This window comes from Pseudopodoces humilis, chromosome 2 (genome assembly GCF_049639895.1).
Source record: "Pseudopodoces humilis isolate 2021_Gansu_Grassland_sample_001 chromosome 2, ASM4963989v1, whole genome shotgun sequence".
Taxonomy (NCBI): Eukaryota; Metazoa; Chordata; class Aves; order Passeriformes; family Paridae; genus Pseudopodoces; species Pseudopodoces humilis.
In genome coordinates, this window is record NC_142201.1 from 37577354 (window position 1) to 37604832 (window position 27479).

General features: G+C 37.3%; 2 protein-coding genes across 4 annotated transcripts in view; one reads left to right on the forward strand and one right to left on the reverse strand.

Moving 5' to 3' along the window:
- FGF14 (fibroblast growth factor 14) overlaps positions 1 to 17275 on the forward strand; it is a 377538-nt gene extending 360263 nt beyond the window's left edge. For all 3 annotated transcript variants that reach the window (XM_005516471.2, XM_005516473.2, XM_005516472.2), the window contains exons 4-5: positions 7757 to 7955; positions 10346 to 17275. In XM_005516471.2, the coding sequence (XP_005516528.1) occupies positions 7757 to 7955; positions 10346 to 10482 (336 nt within the window). In that variant the 3' untranslated portion in view covers positions 10483 to 17275. The remainder of the gene's footprint in view (positions 1 to 7756; positions 7956 to 10345) is intronic.
- Positions 17276 to 17513: 238 nt separating this feature from the next.
- The window catches only part of ITGBL1 (integrin subunit beta like 1), a 125408-nt gene continuing 115442 nt past the window's right edge, over positions 17514 to 27479 (reverse strand). Inside the window, exons 9-11 of the mRNA XM_005516470.3 lie at positions 24822 to 24968; positions 19894 to 20007; positions 17514 to 18373 (exon numbers count right to left, since the gene is read on the reverse strand). Coding sequence (XP_005516527.2) covers positions 18282 to 18373; positions 19894 to 20007; positions 24822 to 24968 — 353 coding nt within the window. The 3' untranslated portion in view covers positions 17514 to 18281. The remainder of the gene's footprint in view (positions 18374 to 19893; positions 20008 to 24821; positions 24969 to 27479) is intronic.

Here is a 27479-nt window from a genome sequence, read left to right on the forward strand (position 1 = left end):
TTGCTTCTTTTATTCAGGGGAAGCAGGACTGTTTTAGTGGTTCTACTCTTGAGAGTAGTGAAGTATTCTAATTTTTGAATGAGAATCATAAAGACAGTTTTGAAATTTAGTAACCTTTTCCAGGCTGCTGCCCCAAACTTTCTCTTTTGTTTAAAAAACCTCCACTCACTCATTCCCAGGTGAGGGTTATGTTTCTGGTCTTCATGATGGGCTGCATTTCACAAACATTAGGTAATTTTTTGAGTCAAATTGTCCATCTTTAAATAACATACATCAAAAGTGCTCATATCAAGGAAATTTGTCCTATCACAGCTGTGTCCCACTGAATTGATGGCTATGAATTGTAAATAGCGGTCAAAAAAAGATTAATACCAGAGCACTGCTTGCAACTTAATAGTAGCTTCTGTGTAAGAAGGAGAGAGAAATATAGGACTTCACCCGGCTAGTATATATAAGTAGCAATTTAGGATCATTCTTGCAGTTATTATTTCAAATATTCTTTTATCTCTCACATTGTTTCATCTTTCAAATGGTAAGTTTATGAAAGAGCATGTGCTCTGTGCTCTGCCTTCCATAAAAAAAAATTATTGCCTTTAATAAATTATATATTAATATGGCCATAGCTTCTAGTTGTAAGCAAGGCAACATATCTATTTTGAAGGAAATTTTTGTAAACCAAGACACTATTCTGGTTTTGCCTCATCACTTTCTATAACTACCTGAAAGGAGGTTGTAGGCAGGTGGGGGTCAGCCTCTTCTTCCAGGCAAACAGACACAAGAAAAGTTGAAATGGTTGTAAACTGAGCCAGGGAAGGTTCATGTTGGACATCAGAAAGAATTTCTTCACTGTAAGGGTGAAGAATTAAGCATTAAGCATTGGAATGGGCTGCCCAGGGAAGTGGTGGAGTCACCATCCCTGGAAGTGTTCAAGAAATGACGGGATGTGGCACTTAGGACTGTGGTTTACTTGACATGCTGGTGTTCAGTCAAAGGCTGAACTTGATGATCTTGGCGGCCTTTTCCAACTTTAATGATTCTGTGATTCCAATCTGGACATAAAATTAAGCCAAACTTGGGCTTTGACCAGTGTGTTAAGGGTGTTGGTGTCTGGATCTCCAGAAGTCCCTTGCAAGTCTCTTTGTGATTCTATGATCCTCTTAAACACACAGGTATCTGTTCAAGCCATTTTTTGTTAGCTTATCTTTATGTATAGTATGTGAATTTTATTCATGACCTTATTTTAGGTGCTTATGAATGTACATGAATAAAAAAATTGCTACATGATCAATATTACCATTCATATCCATGCTAATTAGAATCCTTGTTAAGTGCTAATATTTGCAATAACATTAACTTACATTGACTTTTGCCTAAATTTAGTCAAAAGTGTTTTATTTCTTTACAAGCAGTTACAGCCACATTTTCAAGTCTTTAAAGAACTTGAAAGTGAGATACAGAAATCATAGCTGAAAGTTTTCTTTTACACACTGACATTTTAATGTACTCTCAGTGATTTTTTAACCAGCAAGAATTATGCCTGATTTTCACCTGCATGATAACAAGTCCTCTTTTTATAACTTCCTTCTCTTTTAAGGACCATGAAACAGAAATAACATTACCTTAGAAGAGACAATAATGGTGTTCTCTGACTGTTGCAATTTATTGAGGAAATTTTCTGTCAGAAAACACTGGAAAGTGTTTGAAAGGGGCTGTGAGTGTTTGCTGCTTTTCTAGGACATCTACATGATTGTTGGGTTCAGCTATTACTGCCTTTACTTTTGAAGTTAGTAATTTGACTGCGAAGCTTGCAGTGGCAGCTAAAGTCTTGTGTTCCTTGGTATCTTACTTGGACAGTTTACACATAGAAAATTCTGCCAACTTTGCCTGTTCTGATGTTTAAAAATTATGTTTGCATTAGGGTTTTTTTAGGCCCAGATGCACTAAATGTCTTCTCAACCTGTGTGAAATAGAATATAAATTTCCCCTTAATTCATAAGGTATGTAACCATGTGTTGCTGTGTTTTCTGCCCTTCGAAGAGGAGCTCATGCACAAGATGGTTTCAAACTGCAGACTTCTAGCCCTCTTAACTGTTGAGAAAATTTTTGTTATGGACAGGAAATGTTAAGTGATTTTTTTTTGTTTTCCTACACAAGCATTTGTCAAATAGGTTTGCTGTAAGAAGGTAGTCTAACTCATCTAATTCAGTGTTCAGCAAGTCACTGGAATATCAATTTAAGTGTATTCCAAGTCTCATGTGAAGGAGAAGCCTCCAGATCTTACAGGTTTTGCTGCACAAATGTCTGTGACAAGGCCTTTTACTGTTCCACCCCACTGCAGCTGTTTTCTGGGATCTCATCATTTCACACTTTGATCACTGCAGCATCAGTGCATCATCCTCCTGCACTGAGGAATACAGTGCTACCCCCACAGTCCCCGTTCAGAACTCTGCCACAGAGTTCATTTGCCACCTTCATTATTTTAACTTCTCTTTTGAGTGCATTTTCCTCATTAAGCAGACTGCTTCTTTTCAACCTTAAGACCAGTCTTCATGAGTCATCTCCAACCTTTCTATCCACTATTAAAATGTCATTTCCTTCTTTTTATTCCTGTGTTGCTAGCCTCTAACTCTCAAAACACTTTTGTGCTGACTCTGTGCTGCTTTTCTCTCTGCAGAAATTTCCCAAAAGCCTCCACAAAGCTCGTGTTGCCCTTTCTACAGTCTGGCCTTAAGAATCCTTTGTCATCGTTTCTACCAAAAAAAAAAAAAAAAAATAAAAATTATATCCACCTACTACTGTGCTGATACCATTGATTGGATGTGTTGGTTTTTTTTTTGATTGTGAGGTGTTTGCATCAGTCAGATTCCACTTGGCCTGTACTTCAAAAGCTCTGAGGTCCTGTTCCATAACCTGTACTTTTAGGTGCAAGTAATGAATGGTGTCAGGGTTTTTTACAGTGCTCGATTAGACTGGCTGTTCCTCGCCTGGCAATCTCTTTGATTTTGTGTTGCAATTGTGTTTTCTGCATGGCAACAAGGAGAAACTGCAGCTAGTCCAGCCTACAGCTGTGCTTTTGCCTGCTTGATGAACAAGTCCTGTTGTGCCCATCTCCAGGGGAGTCCATCAGCTCCTTGTTTGCTGCTGACTGCAATTCAGGAAGATATCTGCTAGCTTTATCACTTCTGTGAGCCCTAACTAAAGTCCTTCCTTTGTATATTTCAGAATAAAACACAAAACTAAAGAGGCTTAAAGGTTCAGGACTAGAAGGTAGGAAACTTTTGTGGGAGCCCTTATTGTTGGGACAGCTGGCCATTGTAGAGCCAGGTTCTTACACTGTCCCTCACGGTGTGCAATGGAAGGTTACTTTTTGTTCAGTCCTGGCAGTTCATTATTGATTTACTGAACAGAAATATAATTTAAAACTGCAGGTGTCCATTTAATTTTTAAACAATATCTGGATGCTCTGTGGCTAGTTGTGTTGATATGTTACTTTTGCTTTGTAACTCTGTGGTTCACAGCATATTTCTTCTTTCTGAGAACTGGACTAGGAAAACACTTTGCTTCATGGGGTTTATTTTAAGTGAAAGATCATGTCTAAGAATGGATATGTGCAACTTCTCTAAAGCTAACTAACTTGAACAGACAAAATTGGGAAATCACAGCAATGGGAAGTTACTGATAATCCATTCAAATATTTTCAATTACTCAATGGCTTGTGGGACAATAAAGTTTGCTGTACTTTGATTTTGAATGATAGCCACTTGCTACAGTGCCATATTATTGATTGGCATTGAGGCTTAGCTTCATCATGTCAGACCTCAGCTTTTGACTGACAGGAAGACATTACTTGGTAGGGAGTTCATCTCAGATGTCATCTGAATTACTTTCAACAACCCTTATATCTCTGTGCTGACACCACAAGCTACCTGATCTGCGTTGTTCAGAAACTCCCAGACTTGAGAAGTGGATAATGGCTATTTTAATTTTATTTCTTTTGTGTTCTGTTCTTATATGAAAGTAGATTCTGATACCACCACATGATTCCATGAGTTCCATCAGTTTCAGTACTATAATGCTAAGATTTGACAGTGCTGCTGAGGGCCCCAAAACTAACTCTGCAATGACAGAACTTTTGATTCCACAAGTTTGAATTCACAAAATTTAATTAGCAATTAATGCTACTGCTACTAGAATTAAAATACCTCCAAATATGACTCACATTAAGCAAAAATTTGATGAGAATCTAGAAAAATATCCAAGTGAAAATTCTCCTCAGCAAAGTGCAGTTTAATACATCCTTCACTTCTCTGTGACCCAGGAAGCTGTACCAGATTACAGTTCACAGCCAATACCCATTCCTGGGGTTTTGGAAATTGGCAGCTGGTATACACTTTATTTCTCAAATGTTGCTTTGACAGGATAAAACCACTTTTTATATAAAACTACAGGCTAAATCTGGGCTCTGACCTTGAAAAGGAAAATCCTGAGCACAAGTTCTTGTTTGCAAATCATGTCTGGTTTTGCAATTTATGCATTCACTTCCTAATACAAAATGTCCTGGGATCAAAACCCAAAAAGTCATTCTTGCAGGGAAGATCTAAATTATTCATGTCAGCCAGATGCAGATTTGGATTCCTTCAGGTTGGATACAGAGAGGGAGGTAGCCTAGAGGAGTGTCCCCATCACTCAGTTTCCCTTATAACACACCCTGTACATCAATATTTGACCTAGGTAAATGCACAAACAACATCTTATGTGTTATGGCTACTTTACTGTAGAAAATAGAGTAGTGATTTTCAGCCACCTGAAATGGTGTCTGAGGCAAGACTTTAGGCACCGGTCTTAACTTGGAAATATTCAATTTCACCTGAGCCCCAGGGAAGAGGGCCTTTTCAGAAGTCTCCTGATTAACTCTTTCCTTAGAGGAACTGGTGTCTGCAGTTCAGTATAGTAATTGTCAGGTGTCTAATTTTCATTAACAAATACTCCTCACAGTGCTGGAACTTTTAGTCTGCCTTAAAGTAACATATATTTAAGGGACTTTTTGAACGAGAATTTAACCCAGGCAGAATAATCTCCTAATATACTGGATGAATGCAAACCCTGTCCAAAGCTGCTGCCCAGACATCTGAAGTAGGATAGCTGCAGTAGTTTCAGGCAGAATACAGTATTTGGGTTTGGCTCTTCCTTGTATTAAAAATAAATAAATAAATAAATAAATAAATAAATAAAATATTAAAAAAATCAGACTATTATTATGGTTTCTGTAACTACATAGTAGTAATGATGTCAGTTTGTCCACTCTATTAGTCTTCAATAGGAGTAGCCAAGTGATTGCATTGACAAAATCTGTATTTTTTTTTTTTTTCTTGGTAAAGTAAATGCCTACCACTTCATATACTCTGCACTGTCAGAACCACTATTGCAATACCAAAGAAATGAGAAAGGAAAGAGACTGGCTTGATTCAGGGAAGGGATATGAATTGAAGGAACCTTGTTTAATTATCATAATGGATATTGTTAGGGAAAACATACAAATAATGTTTAGAGGCAGCCAAGCAGCTCTAGTACGGAGGAACATAGAATGACAAACAGCTTTTGTTTATAGCACAAAAAATGTGAGTATTGGCTAAGAAGTAGTGTTTATGGTAATTGAGCTTTACAAGGAAGTAAAACTTCATGGGGAACACAGGGGGTAGCATTTTCAGTGAAGTAGGCAATAAGGAGAGCTGTGTAGGCATTTCCTGATTAGCATCTGCTGTTTCAACAGCCAAGGAACATGACTCGCATGTAAATGCTTGTGCTAGGATTTAACAGGCATTCCCTCTAGCATGCCTCCCTGCCTTCTGGTTTTATTTTGAGTCTCCTCCAACCCTACTGTGACTTGAAATCGGTGGAGGAGAAAGGAGAGTAACACAAACAACAGATGTCTTAAAGTTTTGAACAGAGGGAGAAAAAGCCCCATGGCAAAGGAGAAGGTGCAGTTAAGGTGTTTTCCTGTCATTTTTATTCAGTGCCTCTAGTACAGACTCTATTTGCATTTTTGCATTTTTACATATCTATATATATGCAGTTGGTATGCAGTGGTACACGTGGTGGGTAAAGAAGTGGTAGTGTAAAGAGATGCCCACTGCACAATTCAGAATTTTTTTTGCATCCTGTGAGTGTGACCTAGAGACACTAAGTGTACTGGCTGACACAGCCAAAGCAACCTCTTTTAGGGCAGGCTCACAAATTATTTCCCCAGCTGTTCTCTGTTTTTAGTCTCTTGCTGCATAAAATACTTTTTTTTTTTTTTTTAATCTGAAGTTCAAAGATTAGGAATGCTAATAGTGTGCCTGGTGTTCATCAAGACAGCTTTGATTACAGGTGGCAACTTAAGCCATGGCAATACAAATACCATGTACCCCATCACATTAGGAGAACTAGGTTGTGCACCAAGTGACATTCAGTGCACATTCAGAAAAGTCTTTAATCTGTGCTTTTTGGTATGAGGAACTGTGATTTCCAGAAAGCAAATCTGTGGCAGAAACAGCTGTGAAATTCTTACAATATATAGACAGCTGGGGATGGCATAGAGACCCTGAAAATACATTTCCTGCTGGGTGTTAACTCAGTACTGCATGGGGCCAGGAACAAAAAGAAATGGAAAAAAAAATACTGTGAACGAAAAAGTGAAAAGATGTGAAGTTTCCAGATTTTTTTTCTTTTTTGGGAAAGATAACTGAAAGAAATATAAAGAGTATTCAGGGCTGAGAACTTTGAGCTCTGAAATCTTTGCAAGCTACTTCCCCCTTTCCCACATCTACCTCCTCCTTTAATGTCTTATTTCTTCTACAGATTTCAGCAGATGTGTCCACAGACGGAAAATCACATTCACACAAAATCCTATTTTCTTGTGATATTTTAAATGTATATTTATTTGCTTATTAACTTGCTGGGTTTTTCCAAAGAATTTTGGCAATCCCTATCTCGATGGATATTCACACTGTTTATTTTGTTGGTTACTTTTGTTATAAATATTTATACATATATTTTAATTATTATATATATATATATATATATATGTAAAAATTATTTGTCTACTGGACTACAAAAGTTCATGCTTGGATTAACCAATATAGAGTTTAGGACAACTGCTGTTACTGAATGTGTCTTCTGAAAAAAAAAAGAAAAAGAAAAACCAGTTTTGAAATGAATGCTGAGGATGCCAGTAGGAATCACTGTTCTTTGTCCAGAAATTTGTACATCAAATGTGGTACATTCCTGGACTGTGGTGATATTTTCCTGGACTGCAGGGAATGCTATATATTACAATATGTTGGTAGCAGCACTTTAAGGATTAATATTAATTATTGTAAACAAGCGGGAGCCTGCTGCATTCAGTTAAGACAGAACAACTGTTATCTCATTAATGCTATTTTAGCACAGACTTTCTTAATCTTTGTAAGGATATCCTATCAGAAAAATAAGCATAATAACAATAATTATGCCCATATTTTAAACAGTGCTTTTATGCCTGTGTGGCTTTCTTTCTACTTTAAAATATACTATCTCTGTTGCACAGATGGGTAAACTGAGGCATGCATGGGAAGTGAAATAAGTTCACTGGAGGTCTTCCAGAGAAAGACAGAACTCCTGTTCTTAAAGCAGAAGCTTATCTTAAATCATATATAAAACTTTTCACAAGGTATTTGTAAATTAACAAATCCTGCATTTTAGAGATACCATTTAACATTTGCTTTTCTTCCCACAGGAACTTTTTACACCAGAGTGCAAATTCAAGGAGTCTGTTTTTGAAAATTATTATGTAATCTACTCATCCATGCTCTACAGACAACAGGAGTCCGGGAGGGCCTGGTTCTTGGGGCTGAACAAAGAAGGGCAGGTCATGAAAGGAAACAGAGTGAAGAAAACAAAACCAGCAGCTCATTTTCTACCCAAGCCATTGGAAGGTGAGGCTCAGTCCATCTCTGGCAGACTCCCCTATTGGTCTCACAAGAGGGAATGGTTTCCAAAATGCCCTTACTGAAGGTGCATGCCCCACACAAGGGCCAATCCCAATGCCCTTCCCAAAGTTTCACGGAGCAGTTTTGTGCTTCTGTGTAGTGATGTTACAAAGGACATGTGTAAAAACATTTTTCCAGGGACTGAGGTCATTCTACAAGAAAAGAAAAAGAAAATAAATCTTTTGAGGAAGAGCACTGTGCTGCTTTTAAAATATTCCGTTGTTAGGGACTTGTGAGTCTTGCAGTGAGAAAATAGTTCTTTCATTAGGCAGAATGAAATAATGAATATTGTAGCATGATTAGGAGTTGTAAAGGGAATGGATGAAATGTCAGCATTTCAAAGTAAAAGCTTTCTAATACAAAACATAAAGGTCTCTATAAAATAAATCATGATGTATTACTTTGCCAAGTGGTGTAATGTACTCAACTCGTGTAAGTTGGCCTTTAGACCAAGACAGGAGCAAGTAACAATCACAGTAATCTTACATACCAAAATGATGTCACATTCTCTGAAAAATCCATTTATATCTTGGAACTTTTGTGTTATTTGATGTATTCTGCAGGCTTTAACCCATGCTACCTTTTGCTTCTTGTCCTGATGGCAGTACTCATTGTTCTAATTGCTGCGCGTAGCCTCAGTCATTCTGAAAATTATCTCATTTCTTACCATCTGAAAACACATACCTGAGTAATACTTTTGTTAGCAGTCCAGTTTCCTTCTTGTGAAAGTTTACAGTTGTTTCATAAGCTCTCAACAATACTAATAATTTATATCTTGATCCCTCTATATTAAATTAAGACTTAAAGGGAGGGAATACCAGTGCATTTTTTAAAGCAATGCAAATCTGTATGTACTCGGAAAGAAGTTACTTTTTTTAAATAATGTTTGGATGATCAGACTCCATCGAAATAGCTTAGACAATGCTTAGAAATAACTTGATTTACATTGCCTATGAGAATCATCAAATATGACAGCTCTGCTATTTAATTCCTTACTTTGTAGTTTCATTTTGTGCTGTTCAACATAATAATTTTGTAGGTCACCGTGTTATCTCACCAAGCTCTTTTAATTAATCATCAAAGTGCCCTAAACACGTTTATAGGCCACTATGAAGATATATATCATAATCAGCCTTATGTACTCTAGAGAAGACATTTAATTTCAGTCTTTCAGAAACTATAAAAGGATTTGGATTATGTCACTGGAAATGTTAGAACAAGTATTTGATTAATTAATGATGCTGTGGGGCCATTTACATTTATTATGAAACTTCACACCATTGAAGATCAAGGTCACTACTTTGATGCTCCAGCCTCCTACTCCAATTAGCCAAGGGATGAAGGAATTGTGCTCTCTGTGGTAGCACACACCCAGTCCAGAAATCAGTGTGAAATCATTCCTTTGACTGCTGTGACACCTCTCTTAACATTGGTCTGATATAAATAAATGCAACTGAAGTTAAGTGGAAATATTACCTGATACAGTGACGTGGAAAATGAAATTGAATTATCCAAGAGCATTAATCATTAAGGCAGCTTAATGCTGGAATTGTGTAATTGAATACATGTATTTCCCTCAAAAGATTTGAAGCAGTTAGATAGGGACTGAAGCCCAGGGGAAAACTTCTAATTCTTCTAAGAATTCAGTTAATGGTTTAACTTGGAGTTTTCTGCACTTCTGCTATCAGTGGAGATTAGTGGCTACTGCATATGTTTTTGGAAATGAGAAAGAAAACTCCCAAACCTCTTTTGTACTCTCCACATATCCTGGATATTTCTTCAGAATACACCTGAAGAAGTGACCATGGCCAAATCCCTCAGATTTGGGAGACTGATGTACATGTAACTTTGTAGAACTGGACCCTAGCCTATTCTTGCAATGTATGACTAAGAAAGAATATTTATGTCTAGACAACTGTATTGTATGAACCCACTTTTTATTTACAGTCTGTCTTATCACATTTTTTTACTTCTAAAAGCTTGCATGTTTATTTAATATTTATTTAAGTGTTGTATATACATACATGTGTATCCACATGTATATTTTTGTGTGCTTTTGGCAAAGACAGAACACTATTTCATTTCCAAGAAGCTATAGTATCCATTGAACAAGCAAGAATGCAGTCACCTACTGCATTTTTAATTCAGATGCAGAAGAAGTGTGAGAATTTTGGAGGCTTAAGCAATTCTATCAGTGATGTAAAACCAGTGTCTGTCAAAATAAACAGCTTCCCTGGTATGCAAGAGGAACATAGAAAATTAATCCTATTTGAGATGAACTCTCGTATGTGATACATTGTTAAAAATGCCTCTCCTTTTCTCTTCCTTCCCCTCAGTTGCCATGTATCGAGAACCATCTTTGCATGATATTGGAGAAACAGTGCCAAAGGCTGGGGTAACTCCAAGTAAAAGCACAAGTGCATCTGCAATAATGAATGGCGGCAAACCAGTGAACAAGAGCAAGACGACATAGCCAGATCCTCACAGGTGTTGTGACTTTACTGAGTCCCAAGTACAGTTGAGTGATTTATCCTTGCCAGACTTCCCCTCGGCAGTGTCTGTGGATCAGCTTGTGGCAAGTCACCAGCTTGCCCGTTGCTGTTTCTGAACTGAGTTGTTGCAAGTGGATAAATCTCAACATGTAGCTCCACCACAACGAGAAGACACCTGGATGAACCAGCTAAACTCAGACCATGGAATGCCCTACCAGATATTGGAATGCCTTTTTAATATCTTTTCTGTGACTGTGACACTTCATGTGAATGACATACTTCACAAGTACACTTGATACCTTGCCTGCTGACAATTGCCCATAATCCCTTTTTGAGTCCAGTTTCAGCAAAATCCATGTGTTTAAGTTCTATTTTGTAGCACACAAATAATCAAGTAATTTCTAGTTAGATGCTGTAAACCTGTGCTATTATGGATTTCTCTTCTTCCCTTTTTTATAAGGCTGCTCGCTCCACTGTTTGTGACCTTTTGCAGGGATTGTGTTTCTCTATAACTTAAGTGTTGCCGGTGGCTTAGTTTTGAAAGCAATCAGGGAATCAGGAAGCCTTCAAAAATCTATTATTACAAATTATATCTATAAAGAATAGGATCGTTGTCTCTGGCTTAAAATATTGATTAAATGTGAATACTCTTTAGTAACAGATACTGTGCTTCTGAGGTTGGCATTAAAGTGGAGGGAAGAGTGTCAAACACAACCAACGGGGAGTTTTCTGAAACGTGTGTTTGGCATCCCCCTATAGTTTCTTTTTGTGTGTGTGTTTTATACATATCACAGGCTTACTGGTAATGGTAACATTTGCCTTGCCCAGCGAGCAAGACCCACTCATTTTTGGAAAAGTGGGTCCAAAGAATTTTGTAGGCCTTGTAGGTCTGAATTAAGGCTCATTTTTCATCTACTAAATCTTCATTGTTTGAAAAACAACCACCACCAGTAAAAGAAAAAAAAAAAAAGTAAGACTAATCAGAATTGCGCTACCTAACTCCATTTCAAATATAATCCTTTCCTGTTTTTAAGGAACTGAACTTAATGCCATTGTTATTTTTGGCTGAATCCCACACCTACTTAGCAAAGCATGGGCAAGGATGTTGTTGTGTTCTTTTTTGCAGCACCAATGCAAAGGGTAGTTAAAAATTATAGTTTAATATTTCTGGTGTTTTAAAAAAAGAAGTTTTAAAACTGGACATATTACAAAACTTTATTTTTATTTTTAGCTAAGCATGCAAAGTCCGGTCCTATGTATTTCACTGATATCCCAGTATGTACCTCCACCCAGCTTCCTAGGATAACATGCCCACCAAATTGCTAGATTGAAGGTGCCTTGCCTTGATCTCTATATACTGTACTTTCTCCTACATGAACCTAGAAAAATTCAAAAACATCATAAAATTGAAGCCTTGGATCATATTACCAGAAACAACATCAACCCTTTGAGTTTGTCACTTGTGAACAATTAAACCAGTGTTGCGGGGGATGAAGGAGGGCGGGGGAAAGATTTAGAGAATGCCACAGAGATGCCACTGAAGTTTTTTGCACGCTTAGTCACAGGCTTTCAGAAGATGAAAATTACGGGCACTCTCTGTATGCTTAAGAAGGAATTTGTTTCTTAGAAATGGCAGCAAAGATCAAACTGTATCTCAGCCTGGAAAACTGTGTGGCAACACTCTCTTGGCCTCTTGCTGTTACCTTGATATTTAAAGACAAAAAGAGGAAACCATCCTTTTTTAGCACTGTATTTCTGGCAATTTGTTTTATCAAATTTTTGAGCTGGAGTCCCTAACAGAGACTGCTGATTATTTCAAATTCCCTGTCTGCTCAGCTGAACAGTCTGATTCAGTCTGAATGACCTCTTCATACTAGTTTTCAAATGCATTCTGTTTTTATAAGCAACATTTAGTGCACTCTTCAAGGAGGCTACTGTAAAGCTGCTAAATTCTAGGTAAACTTTTTCTTTTTTTCTGTAGGTCAGACTTATTTTTGTATGTGTGATATGAGAACAGCAAGATATAATGCTTGATGTTGGGTCTTTCTAGGGAGGGAATGAGTTAAGCATGAAGCCCTCTATCCATATAGAGAAAAAAAAAAACAAACCTAATCTAAAACTGTGATAAAAATGCAAAGAAACTTTGACTTAAGACTGTGCCCTTGCCTGCTAGCACTAAATCTGTGTGCGTGGGGAAACAACACTTTTATTAGAAACTTTGGTGTGCCCTTCTCATCCCATCTGGTCCAGTGGGATTTGTGCACCATCCCTGAGAAAACAAAATCAAACCAAAGCAACTCAGATGGTGAGCTGGGGGCTTGCTCTGCGCTGCAGGACCCATGAGAGGCAGCAGCCTTGACACTGTCCTGTCCGCTGGGTCCTGCCATGGCCCCAGGCCTTCCTACAATTGTTAGAGGAGAACTTCACAGTGCTTCAAGTAAGATAAAACAGCTGAAGGCTACATTCTCTCTCACCTGATACATGAGGAGGGAATACATGAGTTCATGTCCCATTCAGCTGTCTTTTAACTCACCCAGTGTAAGAGCCTGAGGAGAGACAGGGCTGGAGACCTGGCTGAGCCATGCAAGGAGGATCTGGTTCATTGCCTGATCCTACATAAGAATTGTTTTTAACATTAACCTTTTGGTCCTGAGTAACTATGATCTGTGAACCAGTTTGGGAGGCTATAATTAAAGCCAGATTTAATTCCTTTAAGCAGTTAGTACATACTGGAAATACAGCTCTTTTTTTTTTTTTTTTTTTTAATTATTGTTTTCTGGTTTTGTTTCTGTGGGCTAAATTCATTTGAGTGTTTAATCCAATGAATCAATGTCCTGATATTTTTTTTTTCTACAATCTGTTTAAACATAACAAAGGTATCTTTGTGCTTTGTTTCCTCCTTTTAATTTTGTCTTGTCTCATCTGTTGCATGGGAAGAGTATGATAAGGATGAACTAACTGCATGTTGTAGGTTGTGTCTGTCAAAGAACTGTTGGTCAGTGTTACAAATTTACATACATATATGCAAAGAGTTTGTCTGCATTGTACAGTTTGTGTTTATTTTTATTTGTTGTATACACAGATTCAACATGATGAATAAAACATTTATATGAAGGCATACTGGAAACCAACAAAAAAGTTTATGTAAGAAGTAGACTGTGCAAAGCATCATTGCATTGGCCACAGGATGGTGAAACTTCATGTAAATAGGTTGGCAAACTCAGTTCTCCCCCTTTACCATGCCAAAGAAAATTTCAGCTCCTTAATATAATACCTCTCTTGCTGTTCTCCAGGATGAGAATTCACCATTTTCTTCCCTCTAAAATTAATTTTGCTGTTAAGTGAAAGCTGTTTTCAACTGTCTGTTACTACTAAGTACTGTATAGTAAACCTGATGGAATCAATTTGTATTTACAGATTGGGGTTTTTGTACTTACATGTGCAGCTGTCCGTGAATCTGCAGCGTTCCAGGTCTTTTGCATGCTTGCATTGTATTTTGTTCTTCTGGGTTTCCTCTAATCTCTGAGAGACTGTTCACACTGCAATCTAACCTCATCTTGCCATTTTATATGTTAACACTGCACAGAGTCATTTTCTTCTGGTTTTTTGATCTGTATTTCAGCTACAGTTCTATTTGGCAAAATCAGTCACACCTGCACAGTTTTAGAGATCCAGTTTTGAGGAGATATGAACTACTTCAACAAAGCACTATTTTGCTGTACTTCAAAAATTTTATAAATACACAAGAATCCTTATGAGGTTGTTCACATGATAGAGCCTATGGAAGGGTCTCTAGCTCCTCTTAAGTGCTTTGTAGTTCACATAACAGAACTTCTGTTTAATTTGCTAGGTTTTTTAGCCATTCTCAATTGATTTTTAATATACTGTCATTTTCATTAATGCTGGTTCTTAATAAACCCCTCCCAGCCCCTCCCCTTCACCAGATATAAAGTAAAGCAATTCACTTTGGTATAAAACTGAAACAAGACTAAGAACCCTGGCTTTACATATCGGGGAAACTTTTTGTCTTGGTTTAAAACTAGTTTAAGCAATGAGGTATGAAAGCAGGCAGTTTGGTCCATGCAGTAAAAGTGTATCATGATGATCCATCTGTTTGTTGGTATAAAGAATATATTATTCAGCTACATTCAAATGGGAATGGAAGCAAAATTAGACTAAGTAAGAAGGTTCTCTTTCTTTTAAATGGCCCTTTAGATAAATTCATATTTCATGCAATGCATTCTAAAATGTTTAATAACAGGGTTGTTTTTTTTCTGTGATGACTAATGCAAATGCTATGAATTATTTTTGAAGATGTAATATATTTTTTGTTCAATTACTTAGTCACAGAAATATTCAACTTAGCTTTCTTCATCCCAGTATCATTTAGCTGTATCATTTAGCTACAAAGTGAGATGCCATTCTGCAAAGAAGCAAGGGCAATGCACCAGAAAAGTGAGAGCAAGTACATGATTAAATGCATCTATGTGTTTCTAAGAAATAACATAGCCAGTGGAAAATAAAAAAACGATCACAAGCAGGTTAATAAATTATAGAAGCAAATGAATCCACAGGTTTTTTATAGGTTATATTACAGATATGTTATACACAATAGATATAATCCTGCAAGTCTTTTATAGAAGCACTGGCACACTTCTGGATTGTGTTCTTTCTCACATAAGAAGAAAACAAGGTTATAGTATCTTTTTGTTTATAAGGTTTATCAACCTAATCAGTAAAAAGTCCCCATTTATCCAATTTGGTTTTGCTGTTTGCCACAGGCCTGGAAGCAGGTTTTTACAGTCACTACCTATGAAATATCAAGCAGTAAGTTTCACTTCCTTATGCCTCTTCCTGCATTTACAGTTTATGTATCTCAAATTTCCATCACAGGGAATGGATAAGGAAAAAAGATAACAATTTATTAATACAGATATTATATTCAAATATGTGGAATTATAATCTTATTCCTTCTGATTTCATTTTGCTAGGGAGGAAATGAGCCACAAATACGATATGCTGAGTGTCACATCACCAGTTACCTCAGCATGAAGAGTAGGGGAAATGTTCAAGCAACATTATAGGAAACAGAAGAAAATTTGGAAAAGAATTAATGTGTACATTACATTTTTAGTAGTCTTAGTTAATACTTTAAGGTTTATAGTAATAGCACCATTTTGTTTGATAATTGCATTTAAATGAACCACTGAGAGTAGCCATCTTAGATATTCCAATTTTTTTTTCCAAATGTACGTTAATAAACAACTTGGATAACACTTTTTGAAATGCTATGGCTACATAATCCATCCAGTAGTCAAAAAGGTTGGAGCTGATTGGTTAAAAAAAAAAAATGAAGGTAGAAATAAAAATTACTTTATACTCTTTAAGTCTATAAATTTAAAATTAAAGCAAATGACAAAGTAAAATGCATCAAATACAACACTGGAACCACCTAAACAATTGTTCTTTTATGTATGAATGAGTACATGAAATACCACAGCTGATCTACAGTATATATAAATGTTTTGATGCCATGAAACAAGTCAAAAGGACCTACTGATACCAGATAAGAGTTTTGATTATGTTGTATTTTCTTAATACAGTACTAAATACAAATGGAAGGAAAGCAAGGAGAACTTTGTATCCTTCATTGTTTACACTCTGATTCAGCAGATGAATGTATATGAAAAAAACCCCAGTGATTATGAGATGATTCAGGTCAGCGGTATTCATTATTCATAAATATAAATAAAAGCAACAATTTGTGCTCTCCAGACACTAGGGTTGGCAAAATGCATATATGCTAAAACTTAAGAAAGGATTCCTGTTGAGCCCCATGCAGTTTAAGGGTTTCAAGTATAAAACATAAATTAAAATTTCAAGATGAATTTTACTTTGAAGATTCTTTATGCTTTATGAATACAATTTAAAACTCTGCCTGATACTTTGGTTATCTGATGAGAGAGTAGCTAGCAGCTTTGGGATGTATGTCTAGTTATTTATCTGGATAGCTTATATATAAGTTGGATGTTTGTTAATGGTACTCCCTGAGAATATGGGCTTCACAAGCTTCGTTTTTAGAAAGAAAGAAGCCAGGTTAAGGGGGGAAAAAAGTGGTAGTTAAAGAGCAAGCTATATGGGACAGGGGAATAATAAAGCAGTTAAATAAATTAATTTGAAATTTTGCATTCTATTACATGTTCTGTACCATTATATTTTCCTATTTCAAAACTGTCCTTTCTAAAAGAAAAATAATTTCTAGACTAATAATGGAAATACATTCTTTTTGTTAATACATAGTTCCATTATTTCTGAGTCATGTACCTCTTCAAAAATCAGGACCTTGGCACCTAAACCACAATGCTAAAGTTTGGTATCTAAAAGAAGTATTTTTGAGCCATTTAATCAACTTCTTGCTCAATCATGGTTTCACAAAATGTAAACACTTTTGAAACTGAAATGTATTATTTTTTTTTTGCTCTAAAGAATTCAAGGGCTGCCAAATCTACATGTACAAAAAAATAAGAGACTCATATGTAAATAAGTTAGGGAAGTCCCAATAGTTGTGCATCGTTCATAACTCAATGTGAATTTCACACTGAGCAGCATTTCACCATTGGAAAATAAAAATAAAATTTTTGTTCATACCACTGCTTTGTTTGTATTTACTGTATTAAAACTTCAATTACTTTGTTGCCATTGTCCAAACACCTTTGGCTGAGACCAAGCTATGGCACAGCACAGATCATTTTTCAAGTAAGTTGATGTTCATGTTCCCCACTTCTATGAAAGCAGTTAAATTCAGTGAATTCCATGTGTGCCATGGCAATTTGTCCTGAACAGTAATTTTTAAAAGTAGACAGAATTTTCATCCTAAAAGTTACTAATATAAAATATTTTCATTTGCTTTACATGTAGGAGGTAACTGTAGATACATAGAACAGCACAACAAAAGTACATGTGAGTTGCAGAACACATATGCAAAATAGGCAATCATACTTTTATATCTTTATTTGTTTCATTCCATATGTTTCTATAGGTTATGTATTTGAAAGTATTGTAATATGTAGATTAGATAACCAACTTACTGACGTATCAACCACGGAAACTAAAAGTTCTCTTGTGGAAAAGGTTCCATTCAAACATTTTGGGTCTTCAGCCTATGAGTGTAACATAACTGGACTTCAGCCACACAATTATTTGACCAAATAAAAAATCATTAATATTTTTATAGGCTTCTTTACAGTTTCTCTCAATTTATGAGTTGGTTCATAATCAGGATTGTTGAAAAGAAAGAAGGGCCAAATAATGTATTTTTCACACACCATAAAACAGATTGAACTAATTGTTTGACAAATATTCAACTAGTGCTACTCCTCTACATGTGTATTGTTGCGTAATGATAAGAAGACAGGACAACCAAGTAAATTATGTTAAAAAAAGGGATTTCTTATACCTTTGCCTCAGGTTGCTCAAAGAAATACTCATTATTGGTAAAATATCAGTTTGACTGAAGTTACAAAAAAATCTCTGGAGAAGTTCCATAGGGCCAGTATTTTATGACTTCACCCTCTAGAGAGCTCGGGCTGTCCTGCTCCCTTGTTTAGCTTTCTGATGCATTTCTTTAAGGAGCAGATCCTCAAATGTGTTTTAAGGTATTTACAACTGTGTATGTGTGCGTTCATGCATACCCACACCCAGACACTTCTGAAATTAAATGTCCTAGCAGCCTAAAGAAAAACAAACAAAAAAACCTCTCCTCAATCTTTGGCGTCCTTCATTAAGGGTATTCTCTCCCCAGCCAGATTTCACAAGCATTTCCATTCCATCCTTCCCAGCACTCACAGTTTCCACAGCTACAAACACCGTTACCTAGAATAGAATGAATAAAGTGCAATTATCATAATTGAAATGTACTACATTATAATGTGTTTTATGGGAAGTAAAAAGCTATGATAAAGTAGATGCATTGTTCCTTTATTGTTCCCCTACCCCTTTTCCCTTTGGAAGGGAGCAATAACTGCACCATTGCACTAAGAAGCCACCCCACACCTATACTTACAAGGCATTAATAGCATATTCTCAATAATTCCATCAGCAGTATTGCAAATGTTGAAATTGTGTATGGTAAAGTGTGCTTGTGCACACCAGCTTTTGTACCCAGCTGGTGAGGCTGTGTTCACACTGTGCCTCCAGGTACGAAGAAAAACAAGATTACTTTTAACTATTATTCATAAAGAAAAAGACATTAAAAGCTACCAGCAGAATAGCAATAAAACCATGACTTTGAGCATGAAAAAAGTTAAACCTAAAATCTCAGAAGTGCCATACAAATAAATCCTATCTCAAACTCTCTATTAAGTGAAAAATGTCCTGGCCCTATACTGCAGCAGGGAAACAGTTGAGACACATCTATTAATTTTATTTAAATGTTTTTTTATGACCCTTGGATGTTTAGCTTGAGACCTCTTTAGCCTTTGTATCTATCTATGTAAACCCCTCTTCCTTCTGACTTTATGAAGATCCATGATTAGGCATTAGAGCTACAGATAAGGCTCCTGTTCCTGCCATACTAGTTAGTTGCCTGCAGAATATGACCCTTGCTAACAGAGCTAGCTGGAAGACAAAATTTACTAGTGTCAGCCTTCCCACTCTCACTCTAATTGGCTTGCAGAGTTCTTCCACATCTAATAATTGCTCAGCAAAGATTTTCTAAAATTAAGATTTGTAACAGGAAGCAGCCAGTGAGTTAATTTAGCAATTCCCATGCTGCTTCTTGTCACTATGCTTGTCATGAGGGTTTGTTGGCAGCCTGCCCATTTCTATAGACATCTGCCACCTGCATATTCAGACAAGGTTAAGGTGAAGCTGCTTGAATCATTTACCATCACATCATAAGAAAAGCTATCAGCTATTCCAGCCTCCCACCGACAACTGTCTGATTGCTAGGAAGCTCTGTTAACCCACGCAGCTATGTCCCTAACCCACCTGGGATCATCAAACAAGTGAATTTTGTCTGTGACTTAAATTCATTACACACGTGGATTGTCACACGTGACAGAAGAACAAAGGCTAAGGAATCCTCATGGCTGCAATGCTGACATTGTGTCCTTTGCCAAAAAAACAGTAACTTGTAGTCTATTACAGAGAGAATTGTTGATGCATTCCATAGCTGGCTTAGCTGTTTAAATTCATACTCAAGCTTTTAACTGTTGTTTTGAAACCTTAATTTGATCATTGCGTTGCATGAAGAAACAATTATAGCAGTTTTGAATAACCAGAAAATACACTTCCTCCATCAGTGGGGAAAGAAGAAGCTGGGCTTTGTCTAACATAATTTCCATCAACTCAGTTTGTTTCCTGAAGCAATTAAGTGTTAGCCTGTACTGCACCTGTGCAAATGAGACCATCGTGTTTGTCACAGTCTCTGTCATCGCATTCACAGAAATCACCCGAAATGTACCATTCCTGGGGTGAACAGATGCACTTTCCACAGTGGCAGGAGCCTGAAATCACAAAAATTATTACTCACAGTCAAAGAGTACTGGCACATTCAGACTAGAATAACAACCCAAGTCACACATATGCACACATACGCACATATGCATGTGCACAAAATTGCTGCCTAAGAGGCTGTTGCATAAAAGAAAATAATCAAGCTAAAAGCCTTTTGAATGAAAGGATTCTTTTGGCATGAGCTAGAGTATGGTAGGATGTTAGTACTAATGCTTTGATCCTGCTATTTCAATTAATCAGGACTCACATTTTGAAGCTTTCTTTTGGTTTCAGAGACCTACAATCAGGGCTTCTCTCCCCAGTAGCTTCTATTTTTTTATTTTTATTTCTACTAGCAAAGCTCAAATTGTCCCTGACCCATTGTTACTGAAGGCAATAAAATTACACCCAGGAAGAAAATAATCCTCCTCATTTAAAGCTTATAGAGGTGAGTTCACAAAAGAACAGCAGTGCCCGAGACTAACATCTATGGACCCCCAAAATCCTCATCACCACAAATGAAGCCTCCCCATCTCTCATGGAATTACTGAACATTTGCTCTAGGTCAGAATGAGTTTCTGCACATAATGGCAGCTCAGCAATTGGCTCATTGGTGCAGTGTACCCTTTTTGAGACAAGCTGCTCTCCTTCTCCTCAATGATGTCAGGCCACACCCTCACAGGCAAAGCAGGGACTGGTCAAATTCAGGTGATGCCATAACCCATGGAGCACCAGAAACTTCCCTTGAGGTGAAGTCTCTGAGATATCCTTACCCTCAGGAGAAAGTTCGTGGCTCTGAATCGTGGAAAGTGACAGGTGCCCCCAGACAATCGTGTCAGGAAGCCTGTAGTCTGAGAGGCGTGTGAGAGAGGCTCTGCTGCAACTAGAAATGCCGTAAGGAGGTGGTAATTCCTCCTGAATGACTTCAGCACCTGGCTGAAGAGACTTGGCTTTTACAGATCTCATCTTCAGCAGCCTGGTCCTATACAGATTTCAGACTGAAGTGGGGAATCTTACTAACTGCTAAGCAAAACTCCTTTTGTGGACCTAGCCCACAGGTAACAGCAGAAATGAATGTTTAAAAAAAAATTAAAACCCAGATAAACTATAGCATGCAATATTTTCAACTAATAGGGACTGAGTTAAAAAAAAGTCACCAAAGAAACTGTTGACCTTTTACAGAAGATGCTTATAAATTAGTTAAATGTACTTGAAAATCCCAGCCTCCTGCAAAATTTCCAGAATGATTCTATTAAAAAGTCATCAATGTGCTGAATGCATTATTAAAGGAAAAAATATATAGAACTAAGCTTGGTTATGTCAGAATATACCCTAAACAAAATGCATGGGTTACTCAACTTTGGCCTGAGCCAAAGCCTATAAAATCGTGCTTTTCCATCTTTCCAGTTCTTTCAGTGACCTTTGAATAAAATCCACACTAATAATCCTAATACACTTAAAGAAAAATGTTGCATCTGTTGATATCAACCATTTTTCCATTCCTTTTTCTATGAATACTGAAGCTTAATTCTTGAAAACTTCAGAACAGCCTCAGCAGAGTGCTGATTTTTAATTAAATATGTAATTTAATGCTTAGTTTAAATTCACAAAAATTAACTAATTTTCTGATTTTAGGGAAGTGCTTTAACTTGTAACATATGGAACATGTAAATATATTCAGGAAGAGCTAGTGATTAGAACCGTTGAGGATGGAAGCATTTGATTAAGCATCAACATTTTCTGTGAGTTCTGAATACTGCTTACTGGGCCACTGCCATAGGAAATATTGACATTGCATACAAGGATCAAAAATGCTGCTGTATAAGGAGGCAGTGGAGGATGGCATACATATCACAGGGTTGCTCTACAAGAGGTACACTAAGGTGTACTTGAGGGTAATTTAAACCTAATACCTCTGCTTATACAAACAGTAAGGTACTGACAGCTGAAAATAATGAGGACTGGTATGAGTATTTGAGTGAAATTGAAGCAGTTATTAAGAGTATTACACTGTAAGGAGCTTGAAGTGATTCTGCATAAGCAAGCACTGGTGCTGCTACTGAGGGATGCCCACGATGTTTAAAACTGTTTTGCAGAAGATACAGCAAATTTAACACCAAGTCAAGCAAGGAAGATAAGCTCCAAACTGGAGCAAAAATCTGTTAGGGAAATGTATTGAGTTTTCTCTCTGAACAGGGCATGCTGCTCTGGGAGGCTCCCCAGTTTAACCGAGTCTAATGAGTTGCAGGGTGTTTCCTGGGATCCCAGCCAGATCCTCTTGGATGGGATTTGGCTCATTACCTTGCCCACATCCTGCACCGTTGCAGTCACCATGTACAGCCCTATCTTTACTGCCAGGGAGGCAGCAGCGTGGTGGGTGTTGCTGTTTTCCTTGGGAAGAGCTTTTGCTACAGGTGGCACAAGTCATTGAGCCAAGATTCTGAAAACAGCCCAGGAATGTGGATGCCCAACCTTTGCTTACATTACAGAGTGCAATTTTCTGATAGCGTTCAGCACTTATCTGCTAAAAACCAGGACTCCTCACAGTCCATTTAAACCTACATACAGAAACTCAAGCTATCCTCAGTCCATTTTAGCACTTGCATATCATGGCTAGGTTTCCAACAAAAATGGAATAACCACCATTATTGCACAGGTTCAAAATTCCCTTTTATTTGAGCAGTAATCATTATTTTTTCTCACTGTAATGAATCAGAAGGAAAAATTTGCCATTTGGGTTCCCAGATAGTGCTTCACTATCTATGAACAGTGTTTTAAACTATGACTATCTAGTAGGACATGATTTCCAGATACATATCTTAGCATCAAGAACAGATTTGAAAAAAAAAAATAAAACAAATAAAGGAGAAAAAGAGCTTAGCAACGGAAGTTATAAGTAATTAGTCTGTCTTTTCCTGTGATCCCCATCCTGCTCAGAGAAGAGGCAGGCCACACACTATTGAATATGTCTTATGGAGGTGATTTCTCTGCTGGGACAAGCATTTATATGCGAACTGCTGTTCCTACAATACAGCTTAAATTGCATCTAATTTGACACAGCTTTTTTATATTGATTGTCCTCAGGGCAACCTTTCCAGATGTTGGAAGCTAATATGTGCTTAGGGGCCAAAGAAACTTAACTAAAAAACAAACAAACAAAAAAAAAATTGAAAAAAAATATCCCACCACTGTTGCTGAGTATGGATTTACAGGCACAGAATCACAGAATGGGTCAGGTGGGAAAGGACAATTCTAGAGCACCTTTCAGGCTGCTACAGATTATATAAGTGACCAGATCCCAAACCATGCCCCAGCAGCACAGCCAAGAGAGGTAAAAAATCCCTGATATCTCTGCAAATTCCTGATGGATTATCTACTCCCAAAGCCTCAAAGTAAATTGTACCCTTGAAACGCATGTTCAAAGCTAATTGTTCTCACAGTAAGACCCACAGGCTGGAATAAGTAGAAATTCAGCCATTCATAGCAAAAGATAGCAGATAATACAAACATTTTAAAAATCAACATCATTTTTCATTTCTATATTTATATGGAATCTTACATAGTGCATTATATTGATACCAAGCATATTCCCTCACCTTCATGGTTTATATAAAAAATCTCAGTGAGGCACACATTAAGAGAAAAAAAAGTTAGCTTCTGCAGTAAAACAGAGTAATTTCCATTTCTCCAGTAACCCATCCTCTTACACATATGCTAATTTAGAGATAGTCCCATTTGGAAAACAACAGAGAAACTGTGCAACTTTCTCAATTTTTTATACATTGCATCAACTGAGGAAGAAAAAAACCCCAAAACATAATGAAATGGTGCAATAGGGAGAATTCTGATAAGTGATAATACAGATGGAGGAAGGCTGGGCTGGGAAACCCCATCTAAATTTCCTTTTCACTGAAATAAAATTTACCAAAGGGAAAACTGGAAATCTGCCTCATGTAGAAGGTTCCTAACTGTTTTTTTTTTCTAGCTGGCAGATTTCTTTCCTGTATGCAATGGACATAGAAATACAGAAAATGGCACCTAGAGTCTGGATTGAGTGCATTCTTGCCTCCAACCAGTCTCTTTTTTGTCTATTCTCTTTCAGACATATGATATACAAAAATAGTCAATTTGCACTACAGGGGAGCTAAAAAGCTCCCTCTTTCCATTAATGCAATTTCCTAGCCTGAAAGACTGCAAGGTAAGAACCTCAGAGAATAATTTCAAATAATTATCAAGATTTTCTAACTTTTATTCTTCCCTATGGCAATTTTTTTGAGCTGAAGCTGATGCAACCACCTGAATGAAAATTAGTAAATGAGAAAGTTTGTAGGACTCATTTGTGGGGGTTGCAGATATCTTCTTTTCCTCTGCAGCTGTTTTGGGAAGCAGGGTGATTAAGGACACCAAATTGCTTTTAAACACCTTCCTCCACTTACTGTTGTCCAATATATTACATTTGCCATCTTCCCCACTGGAGTGTTACTATGGGCAGTGCCCTTTTCCCCCAAAGTGGAAGCACTAACAGTTAGTTTACAATGTACAGCTGTTCCACACAGACCATCAGCTAAACACACACAGGAAATTATATGCTACTAACCTAAATTGCATAGGAGAGCAACGCTGCTGAACGTTTACAGCTGGGGTGGGTGTCTGACAAAATGGAAGTGCATTGCAGAGCATCCCTTAACATCCTTTTAATAATGAGTGCCTTTGAGAGACAGGGTTACTAAACAACAACCCCCTGCCATGCACATTAGTCTTCCAGAATGTGAATATTTTCCTCTGTCAGGCGCTGACACAGGGTAGCTCAGCTGCCAGATCTTACCCTTCCCAGAGCATAATATGCCATCCGCTGACTCGCAGAGACTTCTGCTCTCCTCCTCCGTCATGTTGCACTTCCTTGAGTGCTGGCACCACTTTCCAAACCACCCATCCTGGCAAATGCATCGGCCACATGAGCAGATACCATGGCCTGTAATGACAGCAAGGTTGGTTATGAGCAAGACAAGCAGAAACCTGTGACTGTGGTCACAGCTTCAGACCTCTTCAGTGTGAGGTGTGAGCTATGGGATAGCAAGGCTGATGGGTGGACAACATCAGCTTCCCAACAGGATGGCCTTCTCCAGTTCTCTCCTTGTGTTAAACAGGGTGCCCCAATGATGTGCAAAAAACAAGTGAGGGATAGGTCAAAGAAACCCTGGAGCATTGGTGAGAAATAGACACTAGAAGCCATAATTCACACTTTAAAGAAGGGGAGGGGAAAGATAAAATAGGATTTTTTAAAAATTATTTGTAAAAAAGATTACTAAAAAATGAAAATATTTTGAATAATAAACTGAGTAGAAAATTTGGCCAGAAAGAAGGGTAAAGTGGCAACAAATATAGATAAGAATACAGGAATACAGAAAAAAAGTGAGAAATGTCTCCCAGCCAGAACTACATTTTGCAGCTTTGCAATATTTCTGCATGAGAGGCAATAATTCCTTAGCTAATCAGTTACCTGGGAAGCAAATTATACATGCCAGTGACTATTTTCCTATACAATCTGTTCTGTAGGGCAAGGCAGTCGAAATGAAGGGACTGAGATAATTTGGGAGCATGGACAGGGAAGAAGGGAACAAGCAGTAGGAGTATCTGGGAAAGTATGGAGCTGTAGGATGCAGAGAAGAAAACCAGAGATTTTTCTTTTTTTTTTCTGATTTTTTCTCATGAGCCACCAGCGCAACTCGATTTTGTAAACTGAGAGGGAACACTGGTAGAAGGAAATTAAATATACACATAAAGCAGATTTACTGAGAAGTGGTCTGTCAATATTTGAGACCCAACAGAAATCAGTTAAAATCACAAACAAATTGCATTGCAAATGCTTATTCATAAAAAGCTAGGTTAATGAACTTTAAATAATCAACAATGTTTTAAAAATAAATTCTCAAAGAATAAAGACTTTGATGAGGGAGAGGCAAAGAAGACAAAAAGATGGTGTCAAATACTCTGTCATTTTCTTTAGAATTATAACGCAAATAACCACAAGATTTTAATGTGAAATATGAATTCAGCAAAAAGGCAAGCTGTGACACATTACTAGCAGGGGCCCATTATAACCCAAATCAACCTGAACCAAACTGGACATCAGGATGAATTTTTTCTTGCCATGCCTGGAATTGAAATTGTGTTGTTGTGGAAAATTCCAGTTTAGGACTACTCATGCAGCTGTTGTCAGTGTTCCCCAAAAATGTGCATGACCATTTTGTAATACAAAAGGCACCACTACAGGGGAGCACCAGCATAATGAGAACGGTGAAGTAATCATTACAAAGGGAGCTGGTTCTTATTTACAGACTATTACAAATAGATGATGTTCCTGAAGGGCAAACTGAGGCCAGATCCAAGCAAAATTTGGCACCTCAGGAACAGAAGTTTCTCAAACTAATACTATATCATGTATTTTAAATGGATGAAAAACAATAAGTTTTAAAAGTGTAATATAATTATGAAAAATTGCAGCATAACACAGGATCAGGATCCCTGATACAGAACACCACAGAAAATGAAACAAATATTTTTCTCTATATTTAAATAGAAACAGGATTTCCATTTTTATTTTTTTCTTTTAAATCACAGTACTTTCCATTATATTATTAACAGAAAAGAATCTTAAACCACATATAACTACAAGAAATACTTCTAGGTGAGCAGGCTTCATTACCGTGCCCAAATATGCTAAATGAGCTGCTAAAAAACATTACTGGAACAATGATTTTTATTTTTTTTTTGGACCAGAACAGTTGCAACAGCTGCAGTTAGAGAAGCCTAATATAAATGTGAAGTGAAATACTGACTATTATATTTTCAAAGAAAGTCACTTAGTCTTGTCTAAATCTAATGAAGGTGGACTGTGGCTCCAGTTGGAGTAACACAACAGTCAGGCAGTTCAGTGACACCTTCAAGTGAAACACTGCAGCAGAAAGGGCTAATGTCATTTTCACGTCTACCAACCCGGGAAAAAAAATGAGGAGAACAAAATTAGAGCATTGATGAGATGGGGTTTAAGTCCTGCAATTCTGTGACAGCCACGTTTGCAGAGATTTTTGCAAAACTTGGAAGGGTACTAAAAATTTCTGAGGAATTCAGAGGGTGTCAGAGCAGGTATTCCCAAACTACCAAAGACAAAGCAAGAGAGAAAACCTAATGCAGACAAATTCATTTAAGAAATGAACAAGCTTTTTAAACATGGGTGATGACTATTGGAACAAACTTTCAAGTGATGTTGGCATGGGCTAGACATGTCCTAGGAGCTCTGAGAGCATGGCCTGCTCAGAGACAAGCTTCTGCTGCAGACAGTGCACAGACTACTCTGCAGGGCACACATGGCAACGATGTAATGGCCACTTATAGCCTAATGGAAGAGGTTCAGAAGAAAAGCCCCTTTTGTATTCACAAAATTAATATCTGTTAATCAACTTAAATCTCAATGTACTAGCAG